General features: G+C 41.0%; 2 protein-coding genes and 1 long non-coding RNA gene across 5 annotated transcripts; 2 read left to right on the top strand and 1 right to left on the bottom strand.

Moving 5' to 3' along the window:
* The first annotated feature begins 1,412 nt into the window (after positions 1–1,412).
* On the top strand, positions 1,413–5,966 carry LOC123997343. Its single transcript, XM_046301481.1, has 5 exons — positions 1,413–1,540; positions 1,650–1,706; positions 1,862–2,011; positions 2,464–2,618; positions 5,597–5,966. The coding sequence occupies exons 1-5, from the start codon at positions 1,433–1,435 to the stop codon at positions 5,964–5,966; spliced, it is 840 nt and encodes a 279-aa protein (XP_046157437.1). The 5' UTR covers positions 1,413–1,432.
* A 1,232-nt stretch (positions 5,967–7,198) lies between these two features.
* Positions 7,199–10,430, top strand: LOC123998353. Its single transcript, XR_006832259.1, has 3 exons — positions 7,199–8,067; positions 8,247–8,297; positions 8,522–10,430. It is a non-coding gene; the product is annotated as an uncharacterized LOC123998353 (long non-coding RNA).
* Positions 10,431–12,317: 1,887 nt separating this feature from the next.
* On the bottom strand, positions 12,318–19,707 carry LOC123998032 (meiotic recombination protein REC8 homolog). 3 transcript variants are annotated; one of them, XM_046302857.1, is made up of 17 exons: positions 19,618–19,707; positions 17,506–17,574; positions 17,159–17,301; positions 16,727–16,802; positions 16,483–16,603; positions 16,157–16,232; positions 15,960–16,027; positions 15,786–15,873; positions 15,544–15,709; positions 15,123–15,450; positions 14,929–14,995; positions 14,651–14,838; positions 14,360–14,408; positions 14,170–14,251; positions 13,946–14,062; positions 13,087–13,193; positions 12,318–12,995 (listed from the first exon to the last, which is right to left on the bottom strand). In XM_046302857.1, the coding sequence occupies exons 3-17, from the start codon at positions 17,289–17,291 to the stop codon at positions 12,892–12,894; spliced, it is 1,770 nt and encodes a 589-aa protein (XP_046158813.1). In that variant the 5' UTR covers positions 17,292–17,301; positions 17,506–17,574; positions 19,618–19,707; the 3' UTR covers positions 12,318–12,891. The 3 variants fall into 3 exon arrangements, with proteins under 3 accessions (XP_046158813.1, XP_046158812.1, XP_046158811.1); XM_046302856.1 differs by lacking the exon at positions 19,618–19,707 and adding an exon at positions 18,450–18,635 and having other exon boundaries at positions 16,175–16,232; XM_046302855.1 differs by lacking the exon at positions 19,618–19,707 and adding an exon at positions 18,450–18,634.
* Between the last annotated feature and the right edge of the window lie 6,177 nt (positions 19,708–25,884).

The following is a 25,884-nucleotide window of genomic DNA, read 5'->3' as shown; positions in this document are numbered from 1 at the left end:
AAACACTAAACACAAGAAATGTCCACTCTTGTGAATACAGAGCAGCTAGGAAGATTGAGGACACTGTGGAGTTTCTTGAGGTGATTGAGCTCCCTTTGTGAGGGAGTTTGGATGCGATTGACTCGATGGCATCTCTTCTAAATGGTAATCTTACAGACTGTATTTGTCACGTTCTGACCTTTGTTTTGTATTTATTTAGTATGGTCAGGGTGTGAGTTGGGGTGGGCAGTCTATGTTTGTTTTTCTATGATTTTGGGAGTTCTATGTTTCGGCCAAGTATGGTTCTCAATCAGAGGCAGGTGTCATAAGTTGTCTCTGATTGAGAATCATACTTAGGTAGCCTGGGTTTCACTGTTTGTTTGTGGGTGATTGTCTATGTTAGTTGCTTGTGTCAGCACAGTTCTCATTAAAGCTTCACGGTCGTTATTTGTTTATTGTTTTGGTATAGTTTGTGTTCAGTGCTTTCTTTTATTAAAAACTTCATCATGAACACATACCAAGCTGCATTTTGGTCCGTTCCTTACGACGATCGTGACAGTATTGCCCTGGCCGCCGTGTCAGAATGCTTAACTCATAGTTTTTTTCTCATGTAGCCCTTCCTCTACTGGTTGTTTAGCGATTAGTTATTTTTGGGGTTGGTTCGGTTTTGGTTCAATGATTCCAAAGTAATCACAGTTTTCGGTTTCGGTTTCCATTCTTTTTAAAAACATTAAATGCATTGTTGAATGCTGTAACAACACAGTCTAAACAGTTGAACTAAACTGAAGTACTAGAAGTACTAAAAAATGATGTACTTCTAGAAACAGTGGATATATTTAATTAAGTTAAATGATCAAGAATTGCTGTAAATATCACAGTGGACCTTTTAATGTCCCATTTCTGTTGTTTAATCTCAGTATGGAATGGCAATGATAACTTTCTAATAAATGGCACAATATAAAAGTGTATGCCGTATGTTCACCTTGTAACACGGAGAATGATACGTCATTGCTAAAAAGCATGGGTACAAATACAGAATGTAAACGCTGGTATTTAGTAAGCTGTAATTATTTTAATAGGGACCAGCAGGAGAGAGCAGACTCACCTGTTCCCAGCTGTGTGTCCATGAAGAGTGACCAGTCAATAATTCCATTATTTTAGAGAGGGAATCTTTCCTACTGAATAGAGGTGAGTGGCTCAGGTTGTATTAAGCTATTTTGGACAAGCTTTACTGTATGACTTTGTGAAAGGAACTTTAGAAGTATAGATGCCCTCCTTAGTCTAACCTACTGAATAATAGGATACAGAGTGTAAACAGGAAACCCCATATAGACACACCGCAGAAGTTATCTTTAAAACCAACCGTCCATTCACTCATGTTTACAGCAAACCAGGTGTTGGGGCTGTTGGCTGTTTCAGAAATGTAACCACTCTCAAATGTGCAGATGGAGCTATGGATGCAAGGACTGACAGATCACGAGCTCGATGTTTTATTACAAAGACTCAAATGACAACAAAAACAGTGTACCTTTTAATGGTGTTCATAGCTAAGGGTACTGCTGTGAGTATAGAAACAATTGTGTTCACCTTTGTGAGTGATAGAAAGAGGTGTGTGTGTATAGTTACCTGTAGTGTCTGTAACCTTATGTTTTGTCTGTACATTCCAACAGGAGGGATCAGAGTCTGAGACTAACAGTCATCAAACAGACCTGGGGTCCATAGCCAAGGTGTGTTTTATAGTCACATATTATTTATTGAAATTCAACAACAATTCAAAATGCTCTCCTCTGATTTGCTCTTTATCTTCCTTAGTTGTTTGAAGACTAGTCCCTCTCATATCTAAAGTCTCATCTGAAGAGGTATAGAATAATTCTGTGTCCAGATTACCCAGGGTCAGTGGGATGATGAGGAAGGGATGGATGCTGAAGATCAGGAGCAGGAGAAGAATGCCAGCAAAGGGGCTCTGAAGATCACAATTCATGTCCTGAAGAGTAATGAACCAGAAAGAGTTTGCAAGACACACTGGAAAAAAGTAAGGGGTATCTATTTTAATATTGATTTTATGCCGACACAGAGTTGAGAGAATTCCTAAACTCTCTCATTCACTGAGAATTACCAGCATATTAGATATCAAGAGTTGTAGGAAGCTTCATCTGTGTATTCTGCAGTTTGCAAAGAATTGTTGGATGTCATCAGAGATTTCCAGTTCATTTGAATGGTCTAGAAATGTTTCCACCCTTGAAGCTGCTTCCCCAAAGTTTTCAAAGCATATATTTGCCCCAGATTCTTCTCCACAACTGCTAACCAGGGTGTGGAAAACTTCCAATTGACTATTAAAGTTTGTCTCCATGAAAAAAGAATGACAGCATGATTCACATATGTATAAGGGAGTCACTTTAACTTGTTCATATGCTAACAAGTAGATTAGGCCACACTTCCTACATGATGTTAACATTTGAATATGAAATACTTATGCATTGATAGGTTCCTATGGCGAGCTTGCTTTGTGCCAACAACCTAAAATCTCATCTGAAGAAGCGGTCTGAGTATTTGTTTGAAGGAACCCAACATTTCTCAATAAGATCTATACCGAGCTCTACACAGAGGGTGGAAGTGGCAAGGTCAACAATGAACATGAGGTGAGACAGATTGAGAGAGCATGCAAGAGACCAGACACACAAGATGTCATTCTAATGTAATGACATCTTCAAACCCTTACCTGGACAAGACAAGAATATCCGAACTATGCTAACAAAGGGAATCACTGGCATTGGAAAAACAGTGTCTGTTCAGAAGTTTATTCTTGCCTGGGTGGAAGAAATGGCAAACCAGGATGTCCAGCTCGTCTTTTCACTCCCTTTTCAGGAGCTGAATTTGATGGAGGAAAAGAGTTAGATGGAACTTCAGCGCTTTTTTTTATTGAGATCTGGAATCTCAGACCTCAAGAAGTACAATGTTGTGTTTGTCCTTGATGGTTTGGATGAATGCCGTCTTCCTCTAGATTTTGAGAGCAAGACCTGGTGTGATGTCACAAAGCCAACCACAGTGGATGTGCTGTCTTTACAAACCTCATCCAGGAAATCTGCTTACCTATGCTTGCATCTGGTTTACCTCCCGACCTGCACCAGCCAATCGCATTCCTCTAGAGTGTGTTGACCAGGTGAAAGAGATGTGAGGGTTCAGTGACTCACGGAAGGATGAGTACTTCATCAAGAGAATGACTGATCCAAACCAGGCCAGAAGAATCCTCACACACATGAAGTCATCAAGAATATTTGAAGAATATCATCAAGAATATCATGTGCCACATTCCAGTATGCTGTTGGATTTCATCCTCTGTTCTGAAGAATCTGTAAGTTGAAGCAGAGTGGAAAGATGCCCAAAACGCTGACTCAAATGTGCACACATTTCCTGATGTTTCAGACCACACGGATGAATCTGAAGTATGCTATAGAACAAGAGATGGAACCCCCATTAAATCAAAAGATAATTCTGGTATTGGGGAAGCTAGCCTTTCAACAGCTGGAAAAGGGCAACCTGATCTTCTAAAAGGAAGACCTGAGAGAGTAGGGCATCGATGTTGAAGTGTCAGTGTACTTCAGAATGTGTGCACAGGTCTTCAGAGAAGAGTGTGGGCTGTACCAGAGAAAGGTGTACTGCTTTGTGCCTCTGAGCATCCAGGAGTGTCTGACTGCTCTGTATGTCTTTCTCATGTTCAACAATGTAAATCTGATGGCAGAACAGGAAACCACACCCAATGACCCTCTGACGTCTAATGAATTCTCTACAACCTCCAGAAGAGTGCAGTAGATAAGGCTCTGAAGAGTGAGAATTGACCCCTGGACCTCCAGAAGAGTGCAGTAGATAAGGCTCTGAAGAGTGAGAATTGACCCCTGGACCTCCAGAAGAGTGCAGTAGATAAGGCTCTGAAGAGTGAGAATTGACCCCTGGACCTCCAGAAGAGTGCAGTAGATAAGGCTCTGAAGAGTGAGAATTGACACCTGGACCTCCATAAGAGTGCAGTAGATAAGGCTCTGAAGAGTGAGAATAAGGCTCTGAAGAGTGAGAATTGACACCTGGACCTCCATAAGAGTGACCTGGACCTCCAGAAGAGTGCAGTAGATAAGGCTCTGAAGAGTGAGAATTGACCCCTGGACCTCCATAAGAGTGCAGTAGATAAGGCTCTGAAGAGTGAGAATTGACCCCTGGACCTCCATAAGAGTGCAGTAGATAAGGCTCTGAAGAGTGAGAATTGACCCCTGGACCTCCATAGAGAGTAGATAAGTAGATAAGGCTCTGAAGAGTGAGAATTGACCCCTGGACCTCCATAAGAGTGCAGTAGATAAGGCTCTGAAGAGTGAGAATTGACACCTGGACCTCCATAAGAGTGCAGTAGATAAGGCTCTGAAGAGTGAGAATTGACCCCTGGACCTCCATAAGAGTGCAGTAGATAAGGCTCTGAAGAGTGAGAATTGACCCCTGGACCTCCATAAGAGTGCAGTAGATAAGGCTCTGAAGAGTGAGAATTGACCCCTGGACCTCCATAAGAGTGCAGTAGATAAGGCTCTGAAGAGTGAGAATTGACCCCTGGACCTCCATAAGAGTGCAGTAGATAAGGCTCTGAAGAGTGAGAATTGACAGTAGATAACCTGGACCTCCATAAGAGTGCAGTAGATAAGGCTCTGAAGAGTGAGAATTGACCCCTGGACCTCCATAAGAGTGCAGTAGATAAGGCTCTGAAGAGTGAGAATTGACCTCCATAAGAGTGCCCTGGACCTCCATAAGAGTGCAGTAGATAAGGCTCTGAAGAGTGAGAATTGACCCCTGGACCTCCATAAGAGTGCAGTAGATAAGGCTCTGAAGACTGAGAATTGACCTCCTGCAGTAGAGGCTCTCCACCTCCATAAGAGTGCAGTAGATAAGGCTCTGAAGAGTGAGAATTGACCCCTGGACCTCCATAAGAGTGCAGTAGATAAGGCTCTGAAGAGTGAGAATTGACACCTGGACCTCCATAAGAGTGCAGTAGATAAGGCTCTGAAGAGTGAGAATTGACACCTGGACCTCCAGAAGAGTGCAGTAGATAAGGCTCTGAAGAGTGAGAATTGACCCCTGGACCTCCATAAGAGTGCAGTAGATAAGGCTCTGAAGAGTGAGAATTGACCCCTGGACCTCCATAAGAGTGCAGTAGATAAGGCTCTGAAGAGTGAGAATGACCCCTGACCTCCCTGGACCTCCTGGACCTAAGAGTGCAGTAGATAAGGCTCTGAAGAGTGAGAATTGACCCCTGGACCCCAGAAGAGTGCAGTAGAGGCTCTGAAGAGTGAGAATTGACCCCTGGACCTAAGAGTGCAGTAGATAAGGCTCTGAAGAGTGAGAATTGACCCCTGGACCTCCATAAGAGTGCAGTAGATAAGGCTCTGAAGAGTGAGAATTGACCCCTGGACCTCCATAAGAGTGCAGTAGATAAGGCTCTGAAGAGTGAGAATTGACACCTGGACCTCCATAAGAGTGCAGTAGATAAGGCTCTGAAGAGTGAGAATTGACCCCTGGACCTCCATAAGAGTGCAGTAGATAAGGCTCTGAAGAGTGAGAATTGACACCTGGACCTGTTCCTCAGCTTCCTTCTCAGCCTCTCTCTGGAGTCCAATCCGACTCTGTTAAGAGGTCTACCAACACAGACAAGAAGCAGCTCACAGAGCCATAAGGAAACAGTAGAATACATCAAGGAGAACCCCTCTCCAGAGAAGTGCATCAGCCTGCACCACTGTCGGAATGAGCTGAATGACCATTTAGTGGAGGAGATCCAAAGGCACCTGGGATCGGGAATTCTCTCTAAGGCCAAACATTCACCTGCAGAGTGGTCAGCTCTGGTCTTTGTGTTGCTGACCTCAGAGATGCTGGATATTTTCGACCTGAGAAAATACTCTGGTTCAGAGGGTCTGCTGAGGATGCTGCCAGTGGTCAAAGCCTCCAGAGTAGTGCTGTAAGTACTGTGAAACCTCAATGTATTTATAATTTTTTTAAATGTACTGTAAGAGAAGCAATCTCACGTTGTTATGTCTTATTTCATATCTCCGTACTAGTTTCGAATGTATCACTAGTCACTTCAAACAATGCCACTTTCTATAATGTTTACATTCCCTACATTACTCATCTCATATGTATATACTGTACTGTATACCATCTACTGCATCTTGCCTATGCCGCTCGGCCATATATTTATATGTACACATTCTTATTTATTCCTTTACACTTGTGTGTATAAGGTAGTTGTTGTGAAATTGTTAGGTTAGATTACTCGTTGGATATTACTGCATGGTCGGAACTAGAAGCACAAGCATTTCGCTACACTCGCATTAACATCTGCTAAAAATGTGTATGTGACCAATAAAATTTGATTTTGATTTGAATGATCTGTTGAAGTAATGTTTTTGACCAGTTTCATTACTCCATGGTTGATTTCTTTCCACCTATCAGTTTTAAGTTTTCAGCATTATTTTTGTCATATATTTTCTTGCAGATCAAAACAGAGATACAATTACTGTAGTTCGTGACACTGACATACCTATGTAGACTCTATATTACTGTGATGGCATATTATTGTTATGCAGGTGAGTGAGGACCCAAAAGCGACTTAACAGAAACAGAGTTTATTCAAGTCCAAAACAGAAAACGACAAATCCTGAATCCTTAACAGGAAATGTCCAAACGGGGAATAACAGAAATCCTCTAGTCTGTAGAGGGGAATAACAGGAGAAGCGGCCACAGACTGCAGGTCGCTTCGGGTAGGCGCAGGCCGTAGCTGACAGAGACACCTGCTCACACGCAGCATCTGATGAAGGGGTCCTTCTGTAGCTCAGTTGGTAGAGCATGGCGCTTGTAACGCCAGGGTAGTGGGTTCGATCCCCGGGGACCACCCATACGTAGAATGTATGCACACATGACTGTAAGTCGCTTTGGATAAAAGCGTCTGCTAAATGGCATATATTATTATTATATTAAGGCAAAAACACGACAGGACGGAACAAGTACACAGCGAACAGCAAACATCAAACAAGGATCCGACAACGACAGAAGCAGAAACAGAGAGAGAAATAGGGACTTAATCAGAGGGCAAAATAGGGGACAGGTGTGAAAGAGTAAACGAGGTAGTTAGGACGAATGAGGAACAGCTGGGAGCAGGAACGGAACGAGAGAGAGGGATAGAGAGAGGGAAAGAACCTAATAAGACCAGCAGGGGGAAACAAATAGAAGAGAAAGCACAGGGACAAGACATGACAATATATGACAAAACATGACAATTATTTGTAATCAGAAGCTTGTGTAACTAATTTGATTTACAATGACGGCCTATCCCAGCAAACCCGGATCAACTGTGCACCACCCTATGGGACTCCCAATCACAGCCGGATGTGATTCAGTCTGGATTTGAATCCGGGACTGTAGTGACGCCTCTTGCACTGAGATGCAGTGCCTTAAACCACTGCACCACTCATGCCCTAATGGTTTGATACTGTAAAAACTCAAATTAAAGCATTCTTATTTTGTTATTCAGACTGATGGGTTACAACCTGACAGAAAAATGGTGTGAAGCACTGGCCTCTTCTCTCAGCTCCCCTCAACTGAGAACGCTGAACCTGAATGATAATGATCTGCAGGATTCAGGAGTGAAGCTGCTCTCTGCTGGACTGAGGAGTCCACGCTGTAAACTGGAAGTTCTTACGTGTTGGAGTGTAAAGTATTAAGTGACACATTTTTAATACACATTGTATGTTTGCATGTGAATTAATTGTCATAATGGCTTAATAACTTTGTGAATTCATTTGTCAACTGAATACCGGTGATCATATTTGACATGGGGTGCAACTATGCCACTAGGTGAGTCCAAATCCTTCATTGAATGTTCTCTTCCTATAGTTTGTTATTATATGGAATCACGGAGGAAGGCTGTGCTTCCTTGACCTCGGCTCCGAGGTCAAACCCCTCACACCTGAGAGAGCTAAATCTGGACTACAGTCACATAGGAGACTCAGGAGTGAAGATTCTCTCTGCTGCACTGGAGCATCCAGACTGTAATGTAAAACTCAGGTAGAAATACAATGTGTGGATGTAAAATTTGTATTTTAGTGAAATAAGGTACCTGTACAAATCATTGCTTGCTCCTGACAGTTCTAGAACTGTATAGCCCTCCTGTTAAGGTGTGTATTTTCCACACTGAACTTCAAACACATGCTGTTTGTGTCACTGTGAATCTCTTTCTCTTACAGTCTGAACAATAATGCAGAGCACTGGTTGAAGTCTGGCCTGAAGAAATGTAGGTGTGTAATTATGTTTGTTGTATAGACCTGACCATCACAAAAACACATACACAGTGAGTTAAGAGAGATCACATTTAGGAGGTATTTTGTGAACTCCCTTCCCTTATTTCATCAATAAATAATAAAGTGGATCTCATGATCACTATCAATCAAACATATTTGTCAATTACACTAAAAACAAATAATTATTTGTAATGTAATTAGTCTATCTGTCTCCCCATCAGATGCCTATGAGCTGACACTGGACCCAAACACAGCCCACAGACGCCTCTCCGTCTGAGGGGAACATAACAGAGCTGGGAGACAGAGGAGAAACCGTATCCTGATCACCCAGACAGATTTCAATGCTGGTCACAGGTTTTGTCTAGACAGAGGAGCAACCATATCCAGATTAGAGTTGCTGTTATCCAATACATGTATGATATAGGCTACTGCACAGTACGCACGACAGACAAACATAAAGGCCCATAGATGTAGCTAGCTATATGCTCTCTTAGGTAAATAAATGAAACTAGTGTGAACTGTATTACTGTACTGCATTATACTGTATTATATGGGCTGGAATTACGCACATTGTTCAAACCCCGATGAAGCAGAAGAGAACATGCGATTCGTGTGCAGCACATGCGGCCTACAAAGTTACAAGTATAGGCTAAAGAATTTGATTTAAATTGTGAAATATAATATGGCCTATTTGTATACTTAGTAGGCTGTCGCATATATAGCTTTCATAATATTCCCCTAATGTTATTAGCCCACTTCCTCTTTCTCTATTGTTGCTTCATTCCTTCCTCGCTTTCAACAGTTCAATTAGATACTTTTCGTTGTCCTTATCTTCATCATTCTAATGACATCCATTAATAATATTGGACTAGAATTAGAAACAGAATGCTTTCACTTCTCTTCACGAAGATTGAATGGTAATGAGTCCGAATAAATAACTGATATAGCCTACCGCTATCGCGCCCATTTGCTCTTCTTTCAAACTACCCGTGAGTTCTATTCGCTGCTGTATTTAGCAATCATAAACATATAATGCCCAACAATGTATTTTAGTCTAGTTTTTCCTGCATGGGATTGGAAGGGCTAAGGAGCGTTTTTTAAGGAGAGGTCAGCGGAGCACAGGTGTGTGCGTACTGTAAATAAGACTCTTACTATGCATAACCCATTATTAATTAGCTAAATATAAGGCTATTACTGCACTGCGTGTATTACCTGAAAGAGGTAGGCTAGGATATCTCTATATAGGGCTATATATCAATCTAGAACAAGGTGATCTATTTTGGATGCAATTTGAATGGAGTTGATAGAGAGAACAAGACTGCGAGAGAGTGCTCGCGCGTGCACTGATACAATGCAATGATGTTTTGAGTGATAGGATGTTTTAAAACTGCAGCTGCAATTGAAAAAAGTATAATCTTTCAAATTAAAAAACAAGGTGACGCCCGAAAGCCATATGGAGATGGGTAAATTAGACGGGCATTCGCTCTTTATATTACTGTAGCATAGGCTATGCTGCAACAACTGTACGCTACCTGTCACAAGAAAACACGTTGCCATGATGAAATGATAGTTTGACATGCATTGTGAACAGCGCTCCATACTGAGATAGGATGTCTGTCCCCACCTTCAGTGTTGATTCATCATACAGACGCCGTAGAGAAGACCGATTTAGACATTGCATATCATTTAACAGTTCCATTTCACGCGATGCTGTTCATATAAATGATTTATTATAATTTACTGGTTTCTCACAGTTATTTATCCCGGGAAAGGGGAGTGGTTTTGGGGCAGTAAATCTCGGTAACCGGGCTCCAGCCATTCAACCCTAATCCTGTTCACCCAGACAGATTTCAACGCAGGCTAAAGATTTAGTGTAGTCCACAGGTTTTTCATATTGGGTTTTGTTATTGGGAGGTAGAGTGGCATGGGACAGAAATCCTAGGAATCACCAGGGGCCAACTGTCACTGGGGAGGGGGGGACTGGAACGTGATAAAAACAACCGAGGCAATGGTGTGGTTTAGGAGTGTCCTCTGGTATATTTACCCACCTGTGGACTTTAAAAACAGATCCACTGAGTCCCTCTACCCAGGGGTTTGGGTTTCTGTGGACTCCATACTAGTGTCCTGTAACCTGGCAAAACACCATAGTCCTCAAGGGATCTGTGAACATTTGAAATGTTTTAAAAACGTTGCAACATCAATTCATGTCATCTCCTCAATTCATCTGATTATATTCCAAAATCATGTGATACTAGTGATTCATCATATGGCAGGTATAAGAAAGGTGGCTTTTCTCACAGCTCCAAAAAACGTTATCCAACATTGTTATCCAATATATCACAGTTCAGTTTCCTCTCTTAACGGCCAACTCAAAAGTGTGCATGCAGTATCTAACAGCTATATAATCACTCTGTCCATCCTTATCTTCTCTCCACTGCCACAGAGAAGAGCTCCCTCTGTCCTCAATATGCTGATACCCCCTCCAGTTTGTCAGAGATCCCCTGCTACAGCCCAGGAGAGCAACCTCGGGCTGGGAAACGTACCAGTCCTGTCAGAGCCTGAACAGAATGCTATAGAACAGGTTTACATTCTTCATTATTTTATTCATGACGTTACTCTGAGGACTATGTCCCCTGAATCTGTGGGGAAGTGTTGTAATCCATACATTTGTAACAGTGTAAATAATCTATAAAAGTATTATATTTGATTGTAGCACGCCTTGATCTTATAGCCATTAATTATGAGTGATTTACACAGATGTACACAATAGACAAGTACAGGTTTTATGGTGTTGGTAGCATGCTGTACTACAGTACTTATCTTACTAAAGACATTCATAAAGCTAACACTAAAGACATTCATAAAGCTAACACTAAAGACATTCATAAAGCTAACACTAAAGACATTCATAAAGCTAACACTAAAGACATTCATAAAGCTAACACTAAAGACATTCATAAAGCTAACACTAAAGACATTCATAAAGCTAACACTAAAGACATTCATAAAGCTAACACTAAAGACATTCATAAAGCTAACACTAAAGACATTCATAAAGCTAACACTAAAGACATTCATAAAGCTAACACTAAAGACATTCATAAAGCTAACACTAAAGACATTCATAAAGCTAACACTAAAGACATTCATAAAGCTAACACTAAAGACATTCATAAAGCTAACACTAAAGACATTCATAAAGCTAACACTAAAGACATTCATAAAGCTAACACTAAAGACATTCATAAAGCTAACACTAAAGACATTCATAAAGCTAACACTAAAGACATTCATAAAGCTAACACTAAAGACATTCATAAAGCTAACACTAAAGACATTCATAAAGCTAACACTAAAGACATTCATAAAGCTAACACTAAAGACATTCATAAAGCTAACACTAAAGACATTCATAAAGCTAACACTAAAGACATTCATAAAGCTAACACTAAAGACATTCATAAAGCTAACACTAAAGACATTCATAAAGCTAACACTAAAGACATTCATAAAGCTAACACTAAAGACATTCATAAAGCTAACACTAAAGACATTCATAAAGCTAACACTAAAGATATTTATGAAGATTTGTACCATATTTCTAAAGTGTGTTGTCTCTTCCTCTCTATCACTAAAAGGAGGTGTAGCGTGGCGTAATGCAGCACCAGTGATGTTCTGTATACTGTATCTGGTTCTATCTTACTACATCACTTCCTGAAGCTAACACTGTGGTGTCCCGTGTCCTTATTAATCCAGCATTGTACCAACGTTTAAAGTCCATGAAATGTGTAGAGTTAATGTCCAACTACTGGTAGGCTATCTCAGTGTACAGTACAAGAGATTATTTGTGAAAACTCTTGTGCTATAGTCTGTATGAGCTATTATTCAATTGAATGTTTTTCTTCCAATTGTGGTTAATCATGAGTACATTTCATTGTACATATAATTCTACTTTTAACTCCCTTTAGATTTTGACTTGGGTCTGTCAGACACAAACACAGCACAGAGAAATAGTTTGACATGTTTATTCACAGAAACAAACACCTGTTACAAGTAAAAAACCCACCACTGAAACACAAACACACTGAGTCCTTTATATGTCAGCACAGGCTAAGAATAGACTAAAATACTGCGGAAATAGAAATGGTGGAAAAGTCATTTAAAATGCTTAAAAGAGAAATGTGATATTGAATATAAAATTCAGTCTTTAGTCACATAATATAATAAGAGACTACTGATATAAAAAACAACAAAGCAAAACCTGCTTTAAAACTTTAAAAACTTTAAGCTTTACAAAATGTTCTGTGTGGCTCAGTTGGTAGAGGATGGCATTTGCAACACCATGGTTGTGGGTTTGATTCCCACTGGGGGCAAGATCAAAAACACAAGACATGTGTACACTTAATACTGTAAGCTGCTCTGGATAAGAGTGTCTGCTAAATAACACACACAAATGAAGCACCTAAAATACGATTAGCAAAGAGGAACAGGTCAACTGTTGTCTCTTCTAGTTACCCGACTCAAACTATCTGTTTGTGAGATCTATTTGAAAGTCATCTTTGACTAAACTGTGTGTGTGTGTGTGTGTGTGTTACACACTCTCATTCCCCTCCTCATAGTTGGGTCCAGGTGAAATGATGATGTCACCATAAGGTTCATCCTGCTGCACACAGAGTCTCCTAGCAGTTACCATCTCTGTAGAGAACACACACACACCTGACTGTTATACACACAAACAACAAACAAACACACACACACACACACACACACATCTGCATTGTCTTACCCAGTAGGGTCCAGAATGAGTGAGTGACACTACTGCGTTGGGCCAGTGGGGGCAGCAGAGAGTGGAACAGCACCCCTTCATGATCCTCAAGAGGCTCTGTCAATGCGCTAGAGAAACACACAGAAAGAGGCGGAGTGAGTTTTTTTAGAAGAAGAATAAATAAAAACAGAAGAAGAAATAAAACAGAAGAAGAAGAAATAAAACAGAAGAAGAAGAAATAAAAACTGGAGAAGAAATAAAAACAGAAGAAACAAAACAGAAGAAGAAATAAAAACAGAAGAAGAAATAAAAACTGGAGAAGAAATAAAAACAAAAGAAGAAATAAAAACAAAAAAGAAACAAAACAGGAGAAATAAAACAGAAGAAGAAATAAAAACAGAAGAAGAAACAAAACAGAAGAAGAAACAAAAACAGAAGAAGAAATAAAAACAGAAGAAGAAATAAAACAGAAGAAACAAAAAAGAAGAAATAAAACAGAAGAAGAAATAAAAACAGAAGAAGAAATAAAAATAGAAGAATAAATAAAAATAGAAGAATAAATAAAAACAGAAGAAGAAATAAAACAGAAGAAACAAAACAGAAGAAATAAAACAGAAGAAGAAATAAAAACAGAAGAATAAATAAAAATAGAAGAATAAATAAAACAGAAGAAGAAATAAAAACAGAAGAAATTAAATAGAAGAAGAAGAAACAAAACAGAAGAAGAAATAAAAACAGAAGAAATAAAAACAGAAAAAATAAAACAGAAGAAGAAATAAAACAGAAGAAATAAAAACAGAAGAAACAAAACAGAAGAAATAAAACAGAAGACAAAATAAAAAATAACTATAATTTGATCATATAATAGCTAGATTATTACTCCAGTAGCTCTGCTGATAAATCAGCCATAGGTATGTCCTCTGCCTCTCTCTCCAGCGGTCCCTCGCCCTCCTCTGGAATGTCCTTCAGTTTGGACACAGACCTGGGGACAGGAGACCTGAACACAACACAATATGACATTATCAGGTGTCAACTGTATGTAACTACCAGTTGCACACAATATACAACTCTCTTCCTCCCCTCTTCTCCTCTCTCTTTTCTCACCCTCTGCTCTCGGGTGTGTCCAGGGGGGAGTTCTCCCGGGACATGTCTCTATCAGAGACCTCCAGGGACAGCGGAGACCGAGCTGGAGGAACACACAGAGTTAACATCTATCGTGAGATGACCAAGCACATGTCCCTTAGCCTTATATGAATGATCTATGGAATGATGCTACAGTATTGTAATATCTTACTGGAAACATCATGCTGGGACAGGCCAGACTCTGCCAACTCTCTAGGTACCTACACACACACACACACACACACACACACACACACACACACACACACACACACACACACACACACACACACACACACACACACACACACACACACACACACACACACACACACACACACACACACACACACACACACACACACACACACACACACACACAGGGATAATTGTTGATATCATCATTGTCCAGTTATTAGGTGCACACGTGTAGTCACCAAAAAACAGTTTGATCCCGCCTCACCTCTTTTGAGCTGAGCTCTCCCTCCTGCTCTCTGCCTCCCTCCTCCTTTGCCTTCATCACTCTCTCTTTATCCCTCTCTCTCTCTGACTCAGAGTCTGTCTCTGTCCTCTCTACCAGCAGGGCGGAGCCAGTGAGCGTTGCGACGATCGCCACCCGTTTCCATGGCAACATCAGCTCTGGAGGGAGGGCTGTGGAGGAATGGAGACCTAACATTATCTCAGTGTTGATTGAAGGCTGTTAAACAGTGAGAAAGAGAGAGTATGAGTGCTGATACTCACTGGTGCATGGGTTACCAAGGAGATCAACTGGAGACACTGTTCTCTTAGAGAGACCACTGATTACAACCTGGAACACACACACATCTTACTTACTCTCACACTTTCACTAATTGATTGACTTGTTTATGAATACTTTGTTAATTATTACAGTTTTGAGTGTATAGTTCAAATGTGTGTGTGTGTGGGGGGTGTACCAGGGGCCTGGTCTGTATTAGAGTGTTGTCTATCTGTTGCTGCAGTGCCTCCTGGGATATCTGTGTTTCCTGGTCGATAAAGAGCAGCTGCCTCCTACGAGGTTGCTTCACTGGGGGAGTAACATCCTGTAGGGTGGGGCTATCTCTCCATCTCCCCCTCTCTCTAGCCATCCCTCGCTCCTCTGGTTCACCGGTTGTGGAAGGGGGCAGAGGGACAGACACTGGTGTCCTCTCCTCTGCGAGTGCGGCAGGCATCTCCATGGGCAGCTCTGTCTCCTCGCCAGGCAGCACAGTGGGGTCCTCGCTGGATAGGGTGGTATACGGCAGTCTGACAGAGGAGACAGCGGGAACCAAAGTTACTGTGTGTGTGTGAGTGAGTGTGTGTGAGGGTGTGTGTCTGTGTCAGTTTATATTAACCTACCCAATAAGGGATCCAATGACATCTCTCCTCCTCTCTATCACTTCTGCTCTTTCTACTTCTTGTTCACTTTCTCCCTCTCTCTCCAAGTCCCCTTCTCCCACAGATTCTCCTTCTCTCTCCCTCTCTTCTCTCTCTGGGCCCCTCTCTCGCTCTGCCTCCATCTCTCCTGAAACACATACTCATTTTTAACTCTGCCCTGTGTATAGGGGGCAGGGACAGAGGATCATTTACCTGTCACTCACCCTCTGGGAAGTGATCTAATTGGTCCATTAGCAAGTCAATCATCCCCATATTTTGATGTGTGACCTCAGTGAGCTCCGCCCCTTCAAACTGCCAGTGAAAGAGTTAGGAATAGAGAGAGATGGTTTAATTGGAAAGTTAGTTTGATTGACAGCTGTTCTGATTGACAGGCGTACCTCTGCTGAGGGGATGGTGACAGGTTCAGTCTCTATCAGAGTGATGGAGTCTGGAGACGCTGTGATACCTGGGAATGAACGAGGGATAAGACCATAAACAACAATAAAGGAAACACAATGGATTATCATTTAACTCATGACCACTCTTCCTTTTCTCCACTCCCCTTAATGTAGTAAACTCCCCCCTCCTCTCTCACCGTCCTGAGGGGGAATACCTGGACTCAGAAGCAGGAGGCGCTCAGGAGTGGCTTCTCTCCTAAGCTCTCCACCCAGCTGACAGACAAGAAGAGGAACAAGAGATTAGAGAAAGACAAGATGTGTCAATAGAACACACACACACACACACACACACACACACACACACACACACACACACACACACACACACACACACACACACACACACACACACACACACACACACACACACACACACACACACACACACACACACACACACACACACACACACACACACACACACACACACACACACAGTCATTTGAGACACTGTCCGATGTACCTGTATTAGTGTGTTAGGGCTGGGCATGGTGTACCCAGAATGTATTTCTCCAAAGAAGGGGTTCGCTGCCCACTCACTTTCCTCCAGGAGAGACAACACGTCAGGGAGAGAAAGTGTGTGTCTGCGTGAGAGAGAGCGAGAGATCCTAATTCATGGCAGCCATTTGTGTCAGTGCACTCGACAGACGCCTCTCTCTCCACCAGGAAGAACATGAGACTTGAGAAACTGGCTTTGTTGTACCCACCTATCAGACTCATCCACATCGATCTTCTGGGCGGTTCTGGTCTTGGCTAGTCTGTCCAGATTGTGCTGGATCTCCTCTGGAAACACACACACTACAGGTCAGAGGTCATAACTCTCCTGTCACCCTATAGGTCAGAGGACATAGCTCTCCTGTCACACTACAAGTCAGAGGTCATAACTCTCGTGTCACACTACAAGTCAGAGGTCATAATTCTTCTGTCACACTACAGGTCAGAGGTCATAACTCTCCTGTCACCCAACAGGTCAGAGGTCATAACTCTCGTGTCACACTACAGGTCAGAGGTCATAACTCTACTGTCACACTACTGTCTTTTCCACACCTTCTATTCTCCCCTAAATGCATAATCCCTCTCTCCAACCTTCTCTTTTCCTACTCACTCCCCCTCTCCTTCCCCTTTCCCCTCCCTCTTACCCAGGAGCATCCCACACTGGCGGTGGTAGACGATGATGACACCATATTGGAGCTGGGAGGAGAGGTAGAGGGAGAAACGGGGGCGGGGCAATCCCGGCAGAGGGGGCGGGACTCGCACCAGCACATAGTCCATGATGTCATTACTGTAGATGCACAACAAATGGGAAATGGCATGATGGCATCAGTGTAGACTGCTACAGCACAGGGCTCAGAAAGGAATGATTAAAAACTAAATGTAACCGTGCCCTATATTTATATATGTTTTCAATTGTAGAACACTAATGATAGCTTTACACAAAAGCAAAAGTTGTTCAATGACTAACAGGCAAAGGCAAACCCTCTCTTACCATGTTTGTTGGACATTGACTTTCAGGAAATCTTTTTGTGGGATCTTTATCCCTTTGGTTGCAGCCAACCTAAAATCACCACACAACAGATGGACATTCCCATCATTACAGACAAATGGATATCAGCAATCAGATAGCTGGCCTGCCTTGCTTCTACTCTGTTTCACTGCGCTGATATGGAAAAAACACTGGAAGCGGTGTGATTGGACAGTAATGTCGACCGGAAACCTCTGAAGGGCTCTGATTGGACAAAAGTTGCAGAGCGAGGGCTAGCGGACTGCGAGTCTGGCGTGGAAATCAAACTTCTCTTTCAAGCTTTCAGACTGAAGATCTCTCCCTTCTTCTCTAATAATTTCTGAGACGTTTAAGCGTTTTCATTTTATGCGTCTCAGTTTAATTCTAGCGCGGCATTCACTGATGTGTATCTGTTGACAATGAGAAGAGCACAAATGTTTATTTATGTTTCCTATGTGTTTACCTGGTCTATCATTGTTATGTCTGGTTGTTGCACCTGTTCTCCTTTACATGACCCCAGACACTAGCAGCTAGATTTAACAAAATTAGAAATACCAGAAAATGATTTGAGATAAATAGGATAGGCCTAACTAATATTATAATAGTGTTACATTATTATAATAGAGTTATAATTGTGTCTTATTCATTGCAAGGTAGGCCTACTACATTCATCTTTCATGAAGTAGTCTAGGCTGATTTAGCAATTGATCATACACTAGGCGAGGTAGACATGATAAGCAGGTATAATAGTCTAAATAGGCTATGCCGTGGAGCTCGTGTAGGATTATGAAAAAGTTACAAAAACATAATGAGAATCGAATGATCTATTATCCCCATACGTCATTGAAATTGTCCCTTCATCCAAATGAAACGGTTCTAGCCGACATATATAATATCAACCGCAATCTTATAGCAACTGGCCTACTCACCATATTGTGGAGAAGCACCCTGTGTGACGATTCAAAACGCTTGGGGAGAAAAACATGACTGGTTCCTTACAAATTAACGAGCTAAATAATTCTAACTTTTAATTTAAATATTGAATGTAAACCGTTAGGCCTATATCTAAAATAGCATTTCTCGTACTGACTGATCTGACCAAATGGATTTAGGGAAATAATGTATCTGATGCATATACACTATCACAACTGCCAAAGAGAACCGACGTAAAGAACTGACAGAAATTAATGTGTTCGTTTTGCATGGCCTGATACCCTGGGTTGGCGGATTTCGCATATTTTAGATCATTCCATTGGTCCTAAAGAGAAATATCCTATTACCAAGTGCACCGGGCCATGCAAAACGAATACGCCCTTTTACAGACACGGTTTACCATCGTCTGGCTCTTAACCAATAGACTGGTCGGACACCTGTTGACCTACTGCAGTGATGGGCATAGGGGAATCACATTTTACTCATCATATTTTCAATGAATGTGAATATTATGAACGTTGGAGTTTAATATGAACGTTGAAGTTAAACCACATTTATCAAACTCCGACTCATTAAGGAAAATATTTTTGATCTTTTAATAACTGAAAAACTTTTTTTGAGCATTATCTCATTTAACGATGGAAAGCAGCATTTCTTTTTCACTTCTCAATGAATGTTGACCCTGTCATCTATAGGCCTAGATTTAGGTGACTAAAAACAAAAAATAGACCTAAGACCATGACAAGCCTATTGTAATACATTCTCATAAAAATAAATGATCATGAATTTTGTTAAATAGAAAGTTTAATCATGGTCTTTGAAAACCCATCAGAAATGTTTTAACGATTTATAAACTACCGTGGAGGCTGGTTGGACGAGCTCATTTGTAATGTCTGGAATTTAATTTATGTAAATGTATCAAACATATGAATCCACATGTTTGTCGCCGTTCAATTTATTCCATTGCAATTGTAACAGTATAGCTTCCGTTCCTCTCCTCAACCCAACCTGCGCTCGAACCAGGGACCATCTGCACATATCAACCACAGTCACTCACGAAGCATCGTTACCCATCGCGCCACAAAAGCAGCGGCCCTTGCAGAGCAACTACTTCTAGGTCTCAGATCGAGTGACATCACCGACTGAAACACTATTAGTACTCACCACCGCTAACTAGCTAGCCATTTCACATCCGCCACACAATGAGCCCGTCTTCCCATAGCTTCTCCCACCAGGCTCCTTTTATGAGCTATGTCTGAAGAGTTTGTCACGTTAACGTGCTATTCGGAATACGAAACTCTGACATTTCCGACTTGCTAACTGGGTTAGCTGCGTTCAACCAGTTAGCAAGTCGGAAATGTCAGAGTTTCTTAGTTCCGACTAACACATAAACACGCCATTTTTTAAAAATCAGAAATGATTGCTTATGGGTGAGTACCTTCATGTGTGTGTAAAATATTACTGTTCTAAGATTTTAGATGTGTATGAAAGTTAGTTTTTTGCAAAACGCTACATATCCATTGTTTAGCTGTAATGGAATGTTTGAATGCCGCATTTTTATTTATTTAACCAGGCAAAGCCCATTGAGTCCCATAGTATTCTTTTCAAGGGAGATCTGGCCATGAATGCAGCAACAATCCATACATTACAGAGGCACTCCATACATTACAGAATTAAAACATACAACAATTTTTACTTCTAAAAAACATTTGCTCTATCAAATCAAGTTGTATTAGTCAAATGCCACGCATACAATATGTGTAGACCTTACAGTGAAATTGCTTACTTACAAGCCCCTAACCGACAGTGCAGTTTAAAAAAATATGGATAAGAATAAGAGATAAAAGTAACAAGTAATTAAAGAGGAGCAGTAAAAAAAACAATACATACAGGGGGGTGCCGGTACAGAGTGAGTGTACGCGGGCACCGGTTAGTTGAGGTAGTATGCACATGTAGGTAGAGTTAATTAAAGTGACTATGCATAGATGACAACAGAGAGTAGCAGTGGTGTGGAGAGGGGTGTGGGGGGCAATGTGAATAATCTGGGTAGGCATTTGACTACATGTTCAGGTGTCTTATGGCTTGGGGGTAGAAGCTGTTGAGAAGCCTTTTAGACCTAGACTTGGCGCTCCGGTACAGCTTGCTGTGTGGTAGCAGAGAGAACAGTCTATGACTAGGGTGGCTGGAGTCTTTGACAGTTTTCAGGCCCTTCCTCTGACACCGCCTGGTATAGAGGTCCTGGATGGCAGGAAGCTTGGCCCCAGTGAATTACTGGGCCGTTCGCACTACCCTCTGTAGTGCCTTGTGGTCGGAGGCCGAATAGTTGCCATACCAGGCAGTGATGCATCCAGTCAGGAGCCAGAGTGACAGCTAGTGAGAGAGAGGTGGAGGGGCTGAAGAGTGAGAAAACAGGTGATATTAATTTTAATTTCAGTGTATGTTTGCAGTGGATTGCACATGTTTAATTCAGTAGGGATTAAAAAGCCTCTCTTCATATTATTGCAGGTTTGGAGGCCAGACTCAGTGCCAGTGAGAGCCCGGTGAAGGAGCTGAAAGGAGAGTTGGAGGAGCTGAAAGGAGAGGTGGAGGAGCTGAAAGGAGAGGTGAAGGAGCTGAAAGGAGAGGTGGAGGAGCTGAAAGGAGAGGTGGAGGAGCTGAAAGGAGAGGTGAAGGAGCTGAAAGGAGAGGTGGAGGAGCTGAAAGGAGAGGTGGAGGAGCTGAAAGGAGAGGTGAAGGAGCTGAAAGGAGAGGTAGAGGAACTGAAAGGAGAGGTGAAGGAGCTGAAAGGAGAGGTGGAGGAACTGAAAGGAGAGGTGGAGGAACTGAAAGGAGAGGTGGAGGAACTGAAAGGAGAGGTGGAGGAGCTGAAAGGAGAGGTGGAGGAACTGAAAGGAGAGGTGAATGAGCTGAAAGGAGAGGTGGAGGAGCTGAAAGGAGAGATGGAGCTGAAAGGAAAGGTGGAGGAACTGAAAGGAGAGGTGGAGAAGCTGAAAGGAGAGGTGGAGGAGCTGAAAGGAGAGATGGAGCTGAAAGGAGAGGTGAATGAGCTGAAAGGAGAGGTGGAGGAGCTGAAAGGAGAGATGGAGCTGAAAGGAGAGGTGGAGGAGCTGAAAGGAGAGGTGGAGAAGCTGAAAGGAGAGGTGGAGGAGCTGAAAGGAGAGATGGAGCTGAAAGGAGGTGGAGGAGCTGAAAGGAGAGGTGGAGAAGCTGAAAGGAGAGGTGGAAGAGCTGAAAGGAGAGGTGGAGGAGCTAAAAGGAGAGGTGGAGGAGCTGAAAGGAGAGGTAGAGAAGCTGAAAGGAGAGGTAGAGGAGCTGAAAGGAGAGGTGGGGGAGCTGAAAGGAGAGGTGGAGGAGCTGAAAGGAGAGGTGGAGGAGCTGAAAGGAGAGGTGGAAGAGCTGAAAGGAGAGGTGGAGGAGCTAAAAGGAGAGGTGGAGGAGCTGAAAGGAGAGGTAGAGAAGCTGAAAGGAGAGGTAGAGGAGCTGAAAGGAGAGGTGGGGGAGCTGAAAGGAGAGGTGGAGGAGCTGAAAGGAGAGGTGGAGGAGCTGAAAGGAGACTTGTCGTGGAAATTTCCTCTATTTACCAAATCATGGGAGCAAACCACACACACAAGTCAGAGTTAGTTATTTACATTTACATTTAAGTCATTTATAAAAGTCCATCTTTAATTATATGAGCTCTATCACAATCCTGTGACTCTCAGATAAATTCAGTGTCTCTCAATGAATTCTCTGAGAGCCCCCTTACAATGCAACTGAGATCCTTTAATAGCAAAGAACACACATAGTCAGACAGCATAGACATAATACATCGTTCAGCTTCGTCTCCTTACTCAAACCCCAGAACCATAAACCAATCCTCCATATCAACAGGCATATATCAAATTGTCATTTAGATACAACCAACCCCAAATACAACCAATCCTGGACAAGGTCACAGAGAGGAGAATGAGGCTATAGGTTAAGATAGAAAGAACATTAGAGGGAGCATAGAATGATTCCAGACACTGCAACCCTCCTTTCCCCACTGGGAAAGGTAGGGAGTAAAAGATATGTTTACTCATGATGACACTTTGACCTCTCCCCTCTCGGCGGCCCAAGCAACTTAGTCTTGACATAGAACAGATAACTGCAACCCCGCCACAGTATTATACAAAAATACCATTCTGATGAGAAGTAACTTACACACATTTGATGAATATAAAACATCCTAAATATGTTACCAACAAATTCTGAATCTTCCACGACATTCCCCTCTCAAGGGAATAGTAACATACTCAATATTTAAAATTCAAATCCCCTCAATGTCAAATACCTTAGCTTATATGTAAGCTTTCACCCTTCTGAAACTAAGATTACAACCTTTATTCTACAAGACAAACTTGCACATGTTTAATAACACAGAATAATCCATTTGAGGAAAAATAAAAACATAACATATAAATGCTCTTTAAATTACATGAGAACCAGTGTCTAAACACAGGCCTCCTCACAACCTATAGGACAGACATCCCTCTAAGTACTCATGTTCAGAAATATACTTAGGAATAGAGAATAGGTCATTGAAATCATTCATATTACAAATCACAAGTAACAGCCCAACTATTTATCAAACCAATATTTAGAATAGCACTCCCCAGTGAATCAAATTTGTCTTATCACTCAAAGTAAAAACCTCAATTTAACACACATCAATATTAGCAGATTTACATACAGTATAATTATCCCATAATTCTACTATTAACTTTTTTAATCATGATTTTAATACAGATCAGTATCTCAATGCATTCTTAATCTAAATTACTACAATTTACATGGTGTAGACCTCTTCAATCAACCTGATACCACAAAAGTATAAACAATTTTAATGGCACAGTTGATTAAACCCCCCCTCTCAGGCACGGCATCTTCTGGCATCTTCGTTTTTCTTCAGATAGCTTTACAGTTCAAAGTGGACGGCCCATGATAATGTCCCAATTTCAATGTCTCATCTTTACCACTCATGTCTTGTCCATTCGTCAACCAATATACCAGCATCATAAGAAAATTTTAGAACAGATCTTTTTCCATGATCACTCCAAGTGGACTCCTCACAGTATGACAGAACCATGAAAGAAAAGCAGTTGATAGCTTAGATCTGATACTGTACACCAATTTCTGGCTTGGTTCTTTTCTCTCTGTAGAAGCCTCCTTCAATGCCTTTGTCTCTCTTCTTCAGCCAGTTAGAGGGGGTTTGAGGTACACACACCATTCGGTCCAAATGATCTCTTCCATGCATTAAGATACCGTCTGATGTCACTTTTCATGATAACCCCAAAAGAACAGATCAGAACAACAGTTTAGTTCAGTTCATTAACTACATGATAAATTATTACTTTTACCAATTATTCTTAATACACATATCTAAACATATTTCACAGAGAATATCAAAACATTCTATTGAAACTATTCTTTCAAATTGGTTTATACTCCCCATCTCACTGTCAACTCCATCGTAGAGCCAAGGATCGAGAAATTAGACCTATACCTCTCGGGAATAGAACTAAACAAACACAACAATACAATACACTCAACAATACAACACACTCCTTCACATATCACTTAAATTGTATAACTTCAATTCAAACCCTCAAAAAACGAAAACCTCCCCCATGTTTTACACACATCTCTCCGTATGAGAGTAATGTAAAACAAAACTGAAAACAAATATAAAACAACATTTCAGCTAACCTAATCAAATTAAAATTACTAAACTGAAAAAAAACTCCACAAAGAAAAATTATTTAACCCCTATGGTCATAGGAAAATAGACTTAAAGCAGCATACCCTTAGTTAAAATCAATGCCCTACTACCTCTTCACACTGGTCCAAAATATAAATATGGCTAAGAAACATATTTACCAATTACACAAATGATTTTGAAAGCAGTATTACAAATTACCCTAATTTATTATCCAAATGGCTTTCCAATGCGGGTGATCAAGCCACAACGGAAAGTCATCAGAAGGTCATAGGTTATTCAAAACCTTTCAAATCAGTGTTTTTCACTATATAAAACAACTTGCAAACAATAATCAACTAGTTCCAAACATTTTTGTATTTCCATGTTCCCAGAACATTCCTTTATCAAAAGAATTTGCGTGTGTAATGAAAAGTCAGAAAATAAAAACTCATTACAATCCCAATGTGGTGAGTGCCCCTTTCAATGTGCTAGTTTATGGCCCCAATTTCACTCACTCTCCCCAAGAGTATAGCCCCTGGAAACATTCCAGAGAGAGACAGTGAAATATCCATTTTCCCGGAGAAAACACAAAAACACTTAGTATTCATTTACACTACATTGATTCAGAAACTCAAACATGAAACTATAAACCCAACCTAATGATAATTCCACTGTACCTCAAATCATTAATCATAAGTTTTAATCAAATCAATGTATATGCATGATACAATGTTTAATTAAGTTAAATCAACTCCTAAAAAACATTTTAATCAGCAACCTAATAATTTCAATCTGTTGATATAAATTTAGTAAAAACCAATCCTGATTTTTTAAAACAAATCTAACATCCTTCATCATCTAAAAATACAAATCAACTGGTTTTTCCCCCACTGCTATCCACAAAGGTCAATACTGTTCAGCACATTAATGATCTTCCTTTATTCTGTACAGGGTCTGAAGTTCCAATGTATGCAGATGATACAGTGATAAATTCATGCAAATAACAGACTACACAAGAACTCACTACTATGCACATCCATAATTAAAATCTATGATACTCCCCCATTTAACATACTAGTTTAGTCTTTGGCCCAATCTATGATACTCCCCCATTTAACATACTAGTTTAGTCTTTGGACCAATCTATGATACTCCCCCATTTAACATACTAGTTTAGTCTTTGGCCCAATCTATGATACTCCCCCATTTAACATACTAGTTTAGTCTTTGGACCAATCTATGATACTCCCCCATTTAACATACTAGTTTAGTCTTTGGACCAATCTATGATACTCCCCCATTTAACATACTAGTTTAGTCTTTGGCCCAATCTTGCTTTTCAACATTCATACCCATTCAGTCTTCTGTCAACAGTACTATTCAATCCAGCAACCATCTTTAATCACCTGACATTGTTCCACATAATGGAAACATACTATAACGTTAGACTACATGAACTTTCCTGCTCAAATTAACTGGTGTTATTTAAACAATCAAACCAAAAATCAATAACCATCAGAATCTATCCTTATGATGTTTTATGATCCAGACATCCAGTTTCCCAATTCTCATAGCTTAATACAGTAAATATAAACGCCACAAATCTATGATGTCCACCTAGTGAATCAGCTGCTAGAAATACAGAAAGAAATGTACCTGAACAACGGTCAAAACAATTAGAGTAAGGTTATTGTATATTCAAACTAATAACG

The sequence above is a fragment of the Oncorhynchus gorbuscha genome, linkage group LG15 (genome assembly GCF_021184085.1).
Source record: "Oncorhynchus gorbuscha isolate QuinsamMale2020 ecotype Even-year linkage group LG15, OgorEven_v1.0, whole genome shotgun sequence".
Taxonomy (NCBI): Eukaryota; Metazoa; Chordata; class Actinopteri; order Salmoniformes; family Salmonidae; genus Oncorhynchus; species Oncorhynchus gorbuscha.
Note: the sequence above shows the minus strand (reverse complement) of the source record. Positions and strands in the feature narration are given on the sequence as shown.

What these genes read in the sequence shown, in the direction of transcription:
- LOC123998032 (XM_046302855.1), bottom strand. Translation starts at nt 18,505, where the DNA reads ATGTTTTTCTCCCCAAGCGTTTTGAATCGTCACACAGGGTGCTTCTCC. An exon ending in CCAGTGTGGGATGCTCCTGG is followed by an intron (nt 16,803 to 17,158) that starts GTAAGAGGGAGG and finishes GTGTGTTTCCAG; the next exon opens with AGGAGATCCAGCACAATCTG. An exon ending in TCACCATCCCCTCAGCAGAG is followed by an intron (nt 15,874 to 15,959) that starts GTACGCCTGTCA and finishes TTTCACTGGCAG; the next exon opens with TTTGAAGGGGCGGAGCTCAC.
- LOC123997343 (XM_046301481.1), top strand. Translation starts at nt 1,433, where the DNA reads ATGGATGCAAGGACTGACAGATCACGAGCTCGATGTTTTATTACAAAG. An exon ending in ACCTGGGGTCCATAGCCAAG is followed by an intron (nt 1,707 to 1,861) that starts GTGTGTTTTATA and finishes TTCTGTGTCCAG; the next exon opens with ATTACCCAGGGTCAGTGGGA. An exon ending in GCAAGACACACTGGAAAAAA is followed by an intron (nt 2,012 to 2,463) that starts GTAAGGGGTATC and finishes ATGCATTGATAG; the next exon opens with GTTCCTATGGCGAGCTTGCT.